This window comes from Boleophthalmus pectinirostris, unplaced genomic scaffold (assembly GCF_026225935.1).
Source record: "Boleophthalmus pectinirostris isolate CB_2022bp ecotype Guang Dong unplaced genomic scaffold, ASM2622593v1 HiC_scaffold_17, whole genome shotgun sequence".
Classification (NCBI taxonomy): Eukaryota; Metazoa; Chordata; class Actinopteri; order Gobiiformes; family Gobiidae; genus Boleophthalmus; species Boleophthalmus pectinirostris.
Genome location: NW_026571115.1, coordinates 35,806,888 through 35,821,641, shown reverse-complemented (window position 1 = coordinate 35,821,641; position 14,754 = coordinate 35,806,888). Strand labels below are relative to the sequence as shown.

At 41.5% G+C, this 14,754-nt stretch overlaps 1 protein-coding gene across 1 annotated transcript in view; it reads right to left on the bottom strand.

Annotated features, from left to right (window-relative positions):
- Positions 1 to 777: 777 nt before the first annotated feature.
- ube2z (ubiquitin-conjugating enzyme E2Z) overlaps positions 778 to 14,754 on the bottom strand; it is a 38,663-nt gene continuing 24,686 nt past the window's right edge. Inside the window, exons 4-7 of the mRNA XM_020922573.2 lie at positions 12,987 to 13,098; positions 10,978 to 11,090; positions 8,790 to 8,880; positions 778 to 2,808 (exon numbers count right to left, since the gene is read on the bottom strand). Coding sequence (XP_020778232.2) covers positions 2,626 to 2,808; positions 8,790 to 8,880; positions 10,978 to 11,090; positions 12,987 to 13,098 — 499 coding nt within the window. The 3' untranslated portion in view covers positions 778 to 2,625. The remainder of the gene's footprint in view (positions 2,809 to 8,789; positions 8,881 to 10,977; positions 11,091 to 12,986; positions 13,099 to 14,754) is intronic.

Here is a 14,754-nt window from a genome sequence, read left to right as displayed (position 1 = left end):
GGGACATAATAGGGCTATTTCATTTCTAAACCAGGTCTAAACCAGGTTTAAAGTAGGGCTAAACCAAGACTAAACCAGGACTAAATCAGAGGAGCATAAACTGTATTTGTTTGTCCTCTTCAGTATTTTGTCTCTGATTAAACTCTGACCCACACGTGACTTGACGGGACAAAGTTTCACGCTTTTTCCACAATTTTATTCATACCAACGTCCCGACCAAAGTGAGTCCCAGTTTTAAAGTTTGAAATTTTGTGTAACGTGACGAATAAACGAAACAAACGATGGGAAGCTAATGACTGCTAATGCTAATGACGCTAATAATGCTAATGACGCTAATAATGCTAATGCCGTTAATCCTAAAAGTTCTTGAGCCTGGAGTGTTTTTGTTTGAGCCAGTAAACCATCGACATCAGAGTTTAGTATTGGCACGGATCGTTTCGAAGCGGCGCGAAACGTTTGTGGTAAAAAACTGCGAGCTCCGGGGTGACGAGCCGAGCGGGAACGTGTGGAAAAGGCCCGCGGGAAATCCTCCGACGGAAGAACCGGAGGCCCGAGGCGCGAGAGGACGACCCGGGGCGCGACAGAGGAGGACCGGGTGCTGCTGCTGCTGCTGCTGCTGATGCCGATGAGGTCTGCTGCATAAGGACGTCCGAGCGGAGGACACGGTAAACAGGATGTTTCCCGGGAACGCTCCGATGTCCCGCCGGATCTGAACCGGACGCTTGGCTAATGGTTAAACCGCTCACGGTAAAAAAGAAAAAAAAACAAAACACTACACCAGTTTAAAAGACTTGAATTCAAAATGTTGTTCTTAATCGGAGTCATTTTAACGAAACTTAGTATGTCTCAAGTTTTAATACTTTTTTTTTCTCGTCAAACTTTAATGATCAAATAAACTACCATATTTTTCGGACTATAACGGCACTCAAAAATCAACTCTTATGTTTTAATTCTGGTTGTGTTACTGACCTCAAACTGATTTTCTGTGGAACACGGCGCTCAAAAAAATCTGTCAAAATGTTTTAGTACGACTTTGGTAAACTACGAAGCCGCTCTGCTTGATGGAATGTCGGAGAATTACGGCTGCTGCCTTGTCGCAGAAAGAACACTCATGTTCCACTGAGTCGTGTTCTTTTGTCCGACAGGGTTAAACCAGGTCTAAACCAGGACCAAACTAAGTCTATTTCAGCTCTAACCCAGGACTATATCAGGTCTAAACCAGGTCAAAACTAGGGCTAAACCAGGACTAAACTTGGGATAAAACAGAACTATATTACGTTTAAACAAGGACAAGTTCAGGTCTATTTCACCTCTAAACTAGGTCTAAACCAGGACTAAACAAGGTCTAACCCAGGTCTGAACCAGGACTATATCAGGTCTAAAGCAGGTCTAAAGCAGGACTAAACAAGGTCTAACCCAGGTCTGAACCAGGACTATATCAGGTCTAAAGCAGGTCTAAAAGGTCTATTTCAGGTCTAAACCAAGTCTAAACCAGGTCTAACCCAGGTCTAACCCAGGTCTAAACCAGGACTAAACCAGGTCTAAACCAGGACTAAACCAGGACGATATAAGGTTTATTTCAGGTCTAAACCAGGTCTAAACCAGGTCTAACCCAAGTCTAACCTCAGTCTAAATTTGGGCTAAACCAGGACTAAACCAGGTCTAAACCAGGACTGAACCAGGACTAAATTAGGTCTATTTAATGTCTAAACCAGGACTCAACTTGGGATAAAATAGAAATGTATCAGGTCTAAACCAGGACTAAACCAGGACTATAATCAGGTCTATTTCAGGTCTAAACCAGGTCTAAACCAGAAAGCACACATATAATTCCACTGAGTCATGTCCTTTAGTCCGACAGAAGCTGAACCACATCAGCGACACAAGGAAAGAACTGTTGTTGTTTTTTTCAGAGCTTATAGTTTATGCAAATGAGTCATGTGGTTTTAAGTTTTTTTTTTCTGTAAAACGTAAACAAATGTGTCAAAGATGCATTAAACACATTATTACTCAGTGTATATTTGAGTCGTCCTCGTAGAAAATCTCAAGTGTCGTCCGTTTGTTTCACTTAATCTGCTTTATAATCCGAAAAATACAGCACTTTTTTTTTTTTTTTTAAACGCTTTGGTCAATAAAATTCTAATGACATTTTCTTGTCAAAACTTTAATAATCAAATAAACTATTACTCGCCTTTTACTATTTTCAGTTGACTGATTTGAACAGATTTTTTCAAGCTTCAAAGAAAAAAAACAAAACGATCAGTGTTAACTTAACCCATGAACAGATTATTTACCTTGAAACAAAAACAGGGAATAAAACGTTGGAACCAGTAAGTTGAAAGTAATCAAAAAAGTCTACAAATCGTAACGAAATAAAAAAGCTAAAACTTCTCGAATTAAGGAAACTTTTATGAATTCAAGTCGTTTTAATTCGTGTAGAAATCTCTGGTTTCTCAGTCTCGTCTGAACACCGAAGTACAGCTGGTTTGCCACACAAAAAAAACACAAGTTCACCCGGCGCCACGTCCCAGGCAGGTCCCAGGCAGGTCCCGGGTCCCTGCGTTCAAGTCCCTGGGCGTGTGGGTGTCAGGTGCGGCCCCTGTCTCGGGGGGCTCGGGGACAGGCTCAGGGCTGGGTGCTGCCCTGGCTGTCTGGGTCCGTGCCGCTGGACGTGCTGTCAGAGTCCGAGTCGTCGTCGTTGGGCACCTCCTCCGACAGCATCTTGTCCCTGACGCGGCGGTGGGTGGCGCCCAGGCGGGACAGCAGGCCCTGGTAGTCGAAACGGCCGCGCTTCTCCCCGAACGGGTCCTGAGCAGAGGAGCGATAGTTACACACAAACACTTACAGCACATCGTTTACTGAGGAAATACATGTTTATAGCTTCAATGGTCTAGTCCAGGGTCTCCAACCTTTTTTCTCCAGCGAGACACTTTTACAAAACGAAAATGCCACAGAGCTACGAGTTTTAGTCACAAGAAATTGAGACGATTATGGCTGTGTTCAGACTGCAGGGTTTAACGCTCAATTCCGATTTTTTAGTGAAATCCGATGTTTTTGCGAGGTCGTTCACATTTCCAATTTAAGCCGACTGTATGTGACTCCAGTGTGAACATTAAACGGTCCAAAAGTGTCCCGCATGTGACACTGGAGACACGACGACGTCAACCAAAGCGAGCGTCTCTGTGTTTACGGAAGTTGTCCAAACATGGACGCAGCATCGAGCACCTGGAGATTTTAAAGTTCCTCTCGTACCGGAGCCAGAACATGAACAACTTACTTGTTTTAAGGAGGAGATTGAGAAGGAGAAGGACGAGGTTTTTGGTCGTGGTGTTTTGTGGTTCAGTCCGTTGAAAGGAACGTGTGGATGTGGAGACGGAGCCAAGAGTGGTGAGTGGTGATGTGCTTCACTTCAGTGACATGGAGTTCATTAACAATTTTCGCCTACTTCAGTGCAGAATAGTGACGTTTGTGTCTTGTTGATAACGTGTAGGTGGATGAATGCACTTTGGCCGTTCACACTGAAGTCGTATGTCAAAAGATCAGATATGTATCAGTTTCAGGAGCACATATCCAAGTGTCCTGGGTCACATTTGAAAAAATTGGATCTGTGTGGTTCAGACTGACATTAAAAGATCAGATACAGGAACATAGGGGCCAAAAGGGTGCAGTCTGAACGCAGCCTATGAGAAAGAGGGCGAGCCTTGGGGTACCGATCGATTCCTATAAAATGTAAACCGTTATCCATTTATTAGTGCACAAAGTCAGGGCATCAATGCACAATGTAAAAGGCATTTTATTAATCCAATTTTACTTATTCAGTACAATACATATATTCAGAAATCACATGGTGAGCGACTTGGAAGAGGTTGGAGAGTTACCGATGGCTCCTGAGCTACAGGTCGGAGACCCCGGGCCCAGTCCAAGGAGGTTCAATTGGTCTTCTGGTCATTTTTGTCATTATTAGGTTATTTTTTCAGACCAAGGGCCTGTTTACACAAGAACACTTGCGGGTAAAAACAAGAAAATATTTTATCAGAAGTGCCTTTCGTTTAGACCAGACATGTCAAACTCAGGCTCTGGGGCCAAATTTGGCCCGTGATATCATATCAAATATATGTATTAGAGCTGGCCTGTCCCCTACAGATGGGCTATAGAGACATTATTTATTTCAAATTTTGGTTTTATTTTATATTTTGTTTGTTCTGGATTCAATGTTTAAGCAAAACTATTATTAAGCATTTATTTTAATCAGAAAAGGTTTAACATTACAGATCTCGAAAGAAGAGAAAACAGGCAGAATACTAAATATTTAGTTTGGCCCCCGACTTAGTCCCAGTTTTTTTTATTTTGGCCCTTTGTGAATCGGAGTTTGGTACCACTGGTTTAGACGGAGACGACGTTTTTGGGTCTTAAAAACGCAAATCTGAAACCACCAACATCACGAGAGTCTGAAGAAGAGCACAGGGCGCAGAACAAACTGTCAGGATGAAAACAAACTCTCAGGTCTGAAAAAAGAACCTAAAAACAAACTTCAACGGCCTGTACAACTTTAACTTATGAAGATTATTAATATTTATGTCTGTTTCTTACTGAACTTTGTCACAGCCATCAGAACTCTACAACATTATGCAGTACAACAGACACTGTTGGGGAAGTCACTTTAAAACGTGTTATTTAAGACTTGTTTCTGTCATTTCAAAGTAATTCCTTACATTACAGTATTACTGTATTTAAAATGTAAAATATTACACGACTATTGCAGCATTTTTAAGTCACTCTCACCAAAAGAACTTCGAAGATGCTGAACTTTTGCGATGTATATGGACTGAACCAGGACTAAACCAGGACTGAACCAGTACTAAACCAGGACTGAACCAGGACTAAACCAGGACTGAACCAGGACTAAACCAGGACTGAACCAGGACTGAACTGAAGGACTAAAACCAGGAAACCAGGACTAAACCAGACTGACCAGGACTGAACCAGGACTGAACCAGGACTAAAACTGAACAGGACTGAACCAGGACTGAACCAGGACTGAACCAGGACTGAAACCAGGACTAAACCAGGACTAACCAGGACTAACCAGAGACTGAACAGGACTAAACCAGGACTAACCAGGACTGAACCAGGACTGAACCGGACTGAACCAGAAACTGAACCAGGACTAAACCCAGGACAAAACCAGGACTAAACCAGGACTGAAAGGACTGAACCAGGACTAACCAGGACTAAACCAGGACTGAACCAGGACTGAACCAGAGACTGAACCAGGACTAAACCAGGACTAAACCAGGACTAACCAGGACTAACAAGACTGAACCAGGAACTGAACCAGGACTAAACCAGGACTAAAACCAGGACTAAACCAGGACTAACCAGAACCAGACTGAACCAAGGACTGAACCAAGACTGAACCAGGACTAAACCAGGACTAAACCAGGACTAAACAGGACTGAACCAGGACTAAACCAGGAACTGAACCAGGACTGAACCAGGACTGAACCAGGACTGAACCAGGACTAAACCAGGACTAACCAGGACTGAACCAGGACTGAAACAGGACTAAACCAGGACTAAAACCAGGACTAAACCAGGACTGAACCAGACTAAACCAGGACTGAAACCAGGACTAAACCAGGACTGAACCAGGACTAAACCAGGACTGAACCAGGACTAAACCAGGACTAAACCAGGACTGAACCAAGAGAACTGAACCAGGACTAAACCAGGACTAAACCAGGACTAAACCAGAGCTGAACCAGGACTATACCAGGACTAAATCAGGACTAAACCAGGACTGAACCAAGAGAAATGAACCAGGACTAAACCAGGACTAAATCAGAACTAAACCAGAGTTGAACCAGGACTGAACCATGTCTAAACCAGGACTAAACCAGGACCAAACCAATCTTGAGCTAGAACTCGGAATCGAACTTGGAATCTAGGACCGTCCCTGAGAGAACTCACGAGCACGATCGGCGTTTCACCGCTGAGATATCGAGGTGATTTTTAGTGAATTGGTACGAAGAAAAACGAAAAACCCACCACTTCAATCCAGGTTAAAAAAGCATTGTAACGCGCAATATTGACATTTGTACCGAGTAAAATATTACCATTTTTCTCCCTGTAATGTTAATGTTAATGTAATGTTGTTTGCAGTGTTTGTTTGTGTGTGGGATTTTATGTCATGCAGCAAATGGCTCTGTAGTAAAGGGCAAAGTTCCTCCGGGAGGCAATAAAGTGTCCTGACCGTCCCACACATTTAGAGAACGTTTATAATCCAGGCGCTCAGAGACACTTTACAGTTTCATGCATTATTCAGCCACGACTGACCCGACACGCACCCGTACCCAGCCGGAATGTCGGAGTGCAACCAAAAGATCAGGGTGACCGGACGTCCCTGTTTACCCGGGACAGTCCCAGTTCTGAGTCCTGTGTCCACTGTCCCAGCAGATTTATACAAAACCAATGATTTTTTGTCACAGTTTCATACAAAAAAATGTCCCAGGTGTCGCTATTTTGGACCAATTTGATCTAAACCAGGACTAAACTAAGACTAAAACAAGACTATCTCCATTTTTGACTATTCTGATCCCTACCGACAGTAAAGAGAAGCAATAAAGTGACATTTGTTGAGCCAAAATCCAAAAAAAAAAACATGCATACAAAAGACCATAAAGCAAAAAAATTCAGCGACAGAAGAACGACGAGAACGCACAATGTTTCACGCTCTTGTTGAACGAAAAACCTGAAGAGCACGTAGAGCAAGATTTTTGGTTTACAATGTTCGTATTAACTCGCTCTACATGATCCAGGGTTTTTTATTTGGATATTTTGTCCCAAAATCATCAACAGACCAATCAGGCGCCTTCTTTCCCCAAGGTTGAGTTAAGCGCCCTCCCCCTGTCAAACCAGCGGGACTGGTGGGAAGAGTATTTACGTTCAACAGCCTCGCTCCTGATTGGCTCTTCGGTTGCTATGATACTCTCGGTCAGAATTCCAAATACGGAACTCGGCTCCAAATCCATTCCACTAAAACTGTGAGCTTTAACGAGCTTCATTCAGGCATGAAAATGGTTCAGGGGTCAAAAAGGTGAGAGGGGAGTGTTGTGTTTTTTGTTTTGTTGTTGTTTTTTTTTGGCAAACTGGGCGCACATGGGGCGTCTATTTGTATTTTACAGTTATTTTAGCACATATATGTCAGTGTTTATATAAATCTATCCCCATCTGATCTGATAAATGTTAATTTAGGCATAAAATAAGCCAAGCAAACTGCTGCACTTAAACTCTGTGCATCTTTTTTTGGACCCTCACCCACAGTTTCCTCTGGCACTTTACACAAAACTGAAAAAAGTGAAGAAAACTAGTTTTTTCAGATTCCTAACTGGAGTTACATTCTCTTATTGGTTTTACAGTGATATTGCGGCGCCTCTGCACATTTACTAAACCAGTTGCACATCGTGACAAACACAGATTTATTTGACATTTTATTAGGCAAACTTCATCTACATGTCGCAGTGGACCTGCTCTGTGCTGTAGTCCTGCTGTAGCCTTGTGTATTAATTCTGGTTGTGCTAACTGGCCTCAAATCGATTTTATGTGGTACACAGCGCTCAAATATCAGTCAAAATGTTTTAGTACGACTGGTAAGCTACGAAGCTGCAGTGCTTGACAGATTGTTGGAGTATTACAGCAAGTCAAGAGCCTCACGGAGTCCAACAGAAGCTGAACCGCATCAGCGACACAAGGAGCAAGCTGGATTTTTTTTTCAGCGCTTATAGTTTATGCAAATGAGCCATGTGGTTTTAAGGTTTGTTTCTGTAAAATATAAACAAATGTGTCAAAGCTGCATTAAACACATTATTACTCAGTGTATATTTGAGTTGTCCCTGTCTTGGTGAATGTGTTCATAAAACACATTCACCAAGACAGGGAGAAAACGCCGGGCGAACTGCACCACGATCTGCCGATGGATCGTGGACGCCTGGGTTAAGGATCAATCTCAAGTGTCGTCTGTTTCGCTTAATGTGTCTTATAATCCGGTGCAACTTATGTTTGAAAATAGACGAGAGAATTCAACATTATTGATATTGTACCTTATAATCCGGTGCACCTTTATAGTCCGAAAAATAAAGTAGTTTTTGCTTCACGTTTCGTCTTGTCCTTCTACGAGTGTGAAAAGGTGAGGAACTATTTCGTACAAGCCGCGCGCTGGGAGAGTGTGAGTTTGTGATGTGCCGGTCTCGAGTGCCATGTCCAGAATTGGTGTCTGACATCGTAAATCACGTTATATTTCTCCAGTCTGAGGATTAACTTTTCGTCGTCCATCATTAACCTTTCCTTGGACACAGTGTGCGTTGTTTACGTCGTTGTCTTGACTTTGGTTAAGTTATTTTGAAAGGGCATCGGAAGTTTATTTTGACACCGCGTGTTTATTTCCTGTCTTTCCCCTGCTAAAAACCTTGGAGACGCACCGTCGACGCTGCAAAATTAGAACTCCAACCTCTGGAGCAGCGCGTCAGTGTCAGACGCTCGTTGGACGCGCGTATGACACTGCCGGTGTTACATTGTCAGACCGGTTAAAATGAAAGTGTAAAGCTGCGCGTCTGCTGCTCGTGTGCTGTGCTGCTGTGCTTTCGTGTGCATTGGGGGTTAGTTCCACTTCTTTATACAGTCGATGTAAAAAAAAAAAAAAGCATAACTGGAATTTTTCAGATCAAGAATCGGACTCTTACTAAATGATCAGAGTTGTGTTTGTGTTTGTGGTGCGGAGGGGGCGGAGTCACCTGCATGTTCTGTCCCTGTAGGTGCAGCCGCTCTTTGCACACGCTCTCGTAGAAGTCGTAGTACTCCAGGAAGGACTTCTCCATCACGCTCCTGCACACGACACAGTACATGATGGTACACATACTACTACTACTACTACTACTACTGCTACTACTACTGCTACTGCTACTGCTACTACTGCTACTACTGCTACTACTACTACTACTGCTACTACTACTACTACTGCTACTACTACTACTACTACTACTACTACTACTACTACTACTGCTACTACTACTGCTACTACTACTACTGCTACTACTACTACTACTGCTACTACTACTACTACTACTACTGCTACTACTACTACTACTACTACTACTACTACTACTACTACTACTACTACTACTACTACTACTACTACTACTACTGCTACTACTACTACTGCAACTAACTACTACAACAACTACACTACACTACTATACAACTACTACTACTACTAACTGCTACTACACTACTACTGCTAACTACTTACTACTACTGCAACAACTACTACACTACTACAACTACTACAACTGCATAACTACATCAACTACATCAACTACAACCACTACATCAACTACAACAACTACATCTACTACAACAACTACTACTACTACAGCAACTACTACAACTACTACTACTACATCAACTACATCAACAACTACACAACAACTACAACAACAACTACAAACAACTACAACAACTACAACAACTACAACAACTACTACTACTACTACTACTACTGCAATAGCAACTACTACAACAAGTACTACTACGACTACATCAACTACTACAACAAGTACTACTACTACATCAACTACAACAAGTACTACTACAACAACAACAACTACTACTACAACAACAACTACTACTACTACAACAACAACAACTACTACTACTACATCAACTACTACTACATACTACTACTACACACTACTACTACTAACTACTACTACTGCTACTAATAGCAACTACTACAACAACTACTACTACAACAACTACTACTACTACAAAACTACAACAAGTACACAAGTACAACAAGTACAAGTACTACTACTACTGCTACTGCAATAGCAACTACTACTACTACTACGCAAGTACAACAACAACTACTACACTACTACAACTACTACGACAATACAACAACAACTACTACTACAACAACTACTACTACTACTACTACTACTACTACTACTACTACTACTACTACTACTACTACTAACTACTACTACTACTGCTACTGCTACTGCAATAGCAACTACTACAACAACTACTACGACTACAACAACTACTACTACTACAACAACTACTACAACAAGTACTACTACTACACAACTACAACAAGTACAACAAGTACAACAAGTACAACAAGTACAACAAGTACAACTACTACTACTACTACTGCTACTGCAATAGCAACTACTACAACAACTACTACGACTACAACAACTACTACGACTACAACAACTACTACGACTACAACAACTACTACGACAAGTACTACAACAACAACAACAACAACAACAACAACAACAACAACAACAACAACAACAACAACAACAACAACAACAACAACAACAACAACTACTACTACTACTACTACTGCAATAGCAACTACTACAACAACTACTACTACTACAACAACTACTACGACTACAACAACTACTACGACTACAACAACTACTACGACTACATCAACTACTACGACTACATCAACTACTACAACAAGTACTACTACTACATCAACTACAACAAGTACTACTACAACAACAACAAGAACAACTACTACTACAACAACTAAAACAACAACTATTACTACTACTACTACAAAAACTACTACTAATACAACTACTACAAAAACTACTACTAATACAACTACTACAACTACTACACTACTACTACTACTACTACAACTACTAACTACTACTACAAAACTACTACAACTACTACAACTACTACTACAACTACTACTACACAACTACTACAACTACTACTACACTACTACTACTACTACAAATACTACTACTACTACTACTACTACAACTACAACTACTACAACAAACTACTACAAAAACAAATACCACTACTACAACTACTACTATACTACTACAAAACAACTACAACAACACTACTACATTGTCTAACAGGAGCACAGGCGGCGTTTACCAGAGGGCGTCGGGACAGGGCACTTTCCCCTCCAGCATGTCGCACACGGCCACTCTCATGGTCTCGTGCCGGATACATTCGTTGTAGTTCTTGCTGTCCCCCGGGTGGCGCTCCTGCACACAACACACAACACAAAACACACAACACACAACACACAACACACAACACACAGCACACAACACACAACACACAACACACACGGATTTAGATCACCACGTTACCTTTTATTGTTCTGAAAATCCACCGTTCACCGAATTCTACGCAAACTCCTGCACATCGCACCAGGTTTGTCAAGTTGTTTTTTGTACATTTATGGAGAATTGTCACGTGGAAGGATGAATAAGTTGACCAGATTTGCAAATTTCTAAACTGGGACACACCCGGGTTGGGATGTTTGGTATAAATAAAATCGTAAAAGAGCGTGTCAGTCATGATCTGAGGAGCTTCTGTCGTTGAATTTTTTTTTGCTTTATGGTCATTCGCAAACATGGATTTCTGTAATTTGGTGAAACAATTGACAATTTATGCTCCTCTTTACTGTTGGCAGGGATCAGATTAGTCAAAAATGGTCATGATCCTGTTTTAGTCCTGGTTTAGAGTTGATGTAGTCCAGGTTTAGTCTTAGTTTAGTCCTGGTTTAGATCAAATTGGTCAAAAATAGGGACACCTGGGACATTTCTTGTATAAAACTGAGACAAATCACTGGTTTTGTATAAATCTGTTGGGACTGTCCCGGGTAAACTGGGACGCCTGGTCACTAAGGAGCATCATTTGCCCAACTTTTTGAAAAAAAGTTTTGAAAATCAATCTGTACCTACTATCAGTTTTCTATACCTGCCAAAGCCACAGAAATTTAGTGTCTGCAGAAGCCTTAAATCTGTTGGTTTTTAAAAAAAATAACATCCTTATCCTTTCTGGAAACTTGGGTTTACCAAACCCTGAGTCATACGTGTCATTGAGACGCTCTGGTGACGTCACACTCACTCACTCCACTTTTTTATACAGTTTATGACACTACAGAAAGAACAAACTTTATGTCTCTCATTTCATCTTTGGACTTTGTGGATTTTGGCTAATTATAAAAAAAAAAAACACTCAAAATCTTGACAAAATTATCATATCTTGGAAATTTATGGAGATAGAGATATAAAATCGGTACCAAAAGATGCGCAACAGCAACATTTCTATTCAACATTCTTTGACACCGTGGCCCTAAATGGATTATTTTTAAAGTTATTTGAGAAAAACAGATTTTGGACACTGTTAGGATGGAACTTAAGAGTTTTGTTGGACCCAGTAGGTTTTATTCATCTGAGCAAATATTCCACAGATTTTCTTTTCATTGGTTTTGTCACATTTTAAAATTGGGGACAAGTTGAATTTCTGACACTGGGGAAAATGATTCACCCTACTGGTCACCCTAAACACGGCTGACGTGAACCTTTGGGCGGAGTCTTGTACAGAATCTTAAAACTACACTGCAAAAAAGCTTGGCCAAAATTTAAGATATAAACACTTAAATCTCTCAGAAAATGACTTAAAAGTAGAGAAATTATCTGTCCATGCAGTGAGATCATTTTACTTGACAAGTTCTCTTAAAATAAACGACCTCTAGACAAGAATTAATCCAATTTAGAACTAGTAAGTGGATAATAAATCTGAAAACAAGATGAATAACCTGACATAAGTTTTTAAACCTTGGCCAGATCAGAGAAATTTGCAGTTTAACCTTAAGGAGAGTTTAAATAAAAACATCTACTTTCACAAACGTAATAACCGTATCCTGTATCATATCTTTGAAACTTGCTTTAATTCGTTATAAATGATCATCTCTAAGTGACGGTCTGTTCCTCACACAGGCCCGTCGACAGAGATTCGGGGGCCCGGGGCAAGAAGTCTCACACGGGCCCCCGTCTAAAATAAAGTAATAAGAAGAGGGTCCAATTCTGGGAGCCGAAAAACCCTGAGGCCCGGAGGCAACAGATCACTTTACGCCATTTTTTTTTTACCTGCTCAAAGCCGGGCTCGTTGTGGTAGGGGTTCTCCGTCATCAGGGACTGGATGGAGATGAGCACGGAGGAGATGCTCTGAGCTGGACTCCAGGCCGGACCCGTCCACGTGCTGCAACACAAACGCACACACAGGAGACAGGTTAGGTCTACTGTTTTCTCTTAAAATGACATTAGGACGGGTTGGAGTTGGCACGGAGCTCCACAGTCACAACCAGGGATCCACTAAAGGTATTTTCACAGACCTTCTTAAAGGTGCATCTTGTGTTCTTACTAGGGACGTAACAATAACCAAAATATCGTGATATCGTATCGTCAAAAGTTCTCACAATAATATCACGGACCATTATAATATACAGAATTACAAGTCTCTTCGCTTAAATGAAGAGTCATGGTCCAGCAACAGTTAAAAAAGACAGAGGGAACTACATAGACCATGATCCTTTGCTCCATTTCAGTGCAGACGACAAGAAGAAATAACAGTTTTAACACTTTTAAGTCTTAGTTCTTTGGATTAAGTCTTGTCAAGGAATTTTAAGAAGAAAAAGAAGCAAAATATCACAATAAATATCGTACCGTGAGATGTAGATCGTGAAAATATCGTACTGAGAGATTTGGATATTGTTACATCTCTAATCTTGAGCTTTCCCACGATATTGTAATAAATATCATACGCGCGAGGTTCATACCGTGATGATATCGTATCATGAGACTTAGATATCGTTACACTATGAGCTTTTACGGTTTTAAAAAAGTTACTGGAATCACAAGTGAACCTGCTGATTGATCTTGAGCTGAGAATCTTTCTAAAGCTTTAGACCTTTTTTCACAACGGCCGGAAGTGTCGCGCTGCAGGTTTGTGGAACTTCCGGTTAAATGTTGTTGTTTTTTTTAGCAAAGTTTTGACTCCGAGCCTCAGCTTTGAGCTCCGGCCCTGCAGTGGGCTCGGAGCCTCTGGTCTGGTCCCGGTCTCAGTCCCGGTCTCAGTCCCGGTCTCAGTCCCGGTCTCAGTCCCGGTCTCAGTCCCGGTCTCAGTCCCGGTCTCAGTCCCGGTCTCAGTCCCGGTCTCAGTCCCGTCTCTGGTCTCGGTCTCAGTCCCGCTCTGGTCTCAGGTCTCTGGTCCTGGTCTGGTCCCGGTGTGGTCCCAGAGCTGGATTAGTCCTGGTTCAGTCCGTATGTGGTGTAAAAGTCCGGCTTCGCAGTCATGGATGTCACGTAAAGGAGAAACGGTCGTTATCCGTTTTTTCCATTTTTCATTTAAACACAAAATCAAAAACTGAAAAAACTAATCGTTATCTGTTTTTTCATTTTGGTTTTGGAGACAAATAATAAAGAAAACTGTTGTTTTTTTCATTTTCTTATTTTTGGTTTTATATTCAAAAACGAATGAACGAACGACACATGGATTTACGACACACATTCACACAGAAAAACATTAACCGGAAGTTCCACAAACCTACAGCGGGACACTTCCAGCTGTTGTGAAAAAGCTTTATTCAGGAGAGATTTATTTCTGTCCTGTAAATATGACTTTTTTTTTAGTATCAGTACCTGCCTATTTTTTTCCTCCGATACTTTTGACAGCTCTAGTGTGCACACCTTAACTGTAATATTTATCATAAAAACCCCAACAGAACAGCTCTTGCGCCCTCTTGCGGTGTGTGTGTGTCTGTGAGTGCGTTTACATGCACATCAATAACCCGGTTATGATCGGGTTTTTTGAGTATCCCGGTTTCTTGATGGTGCATGTAAACGCAGTAACCCGGTT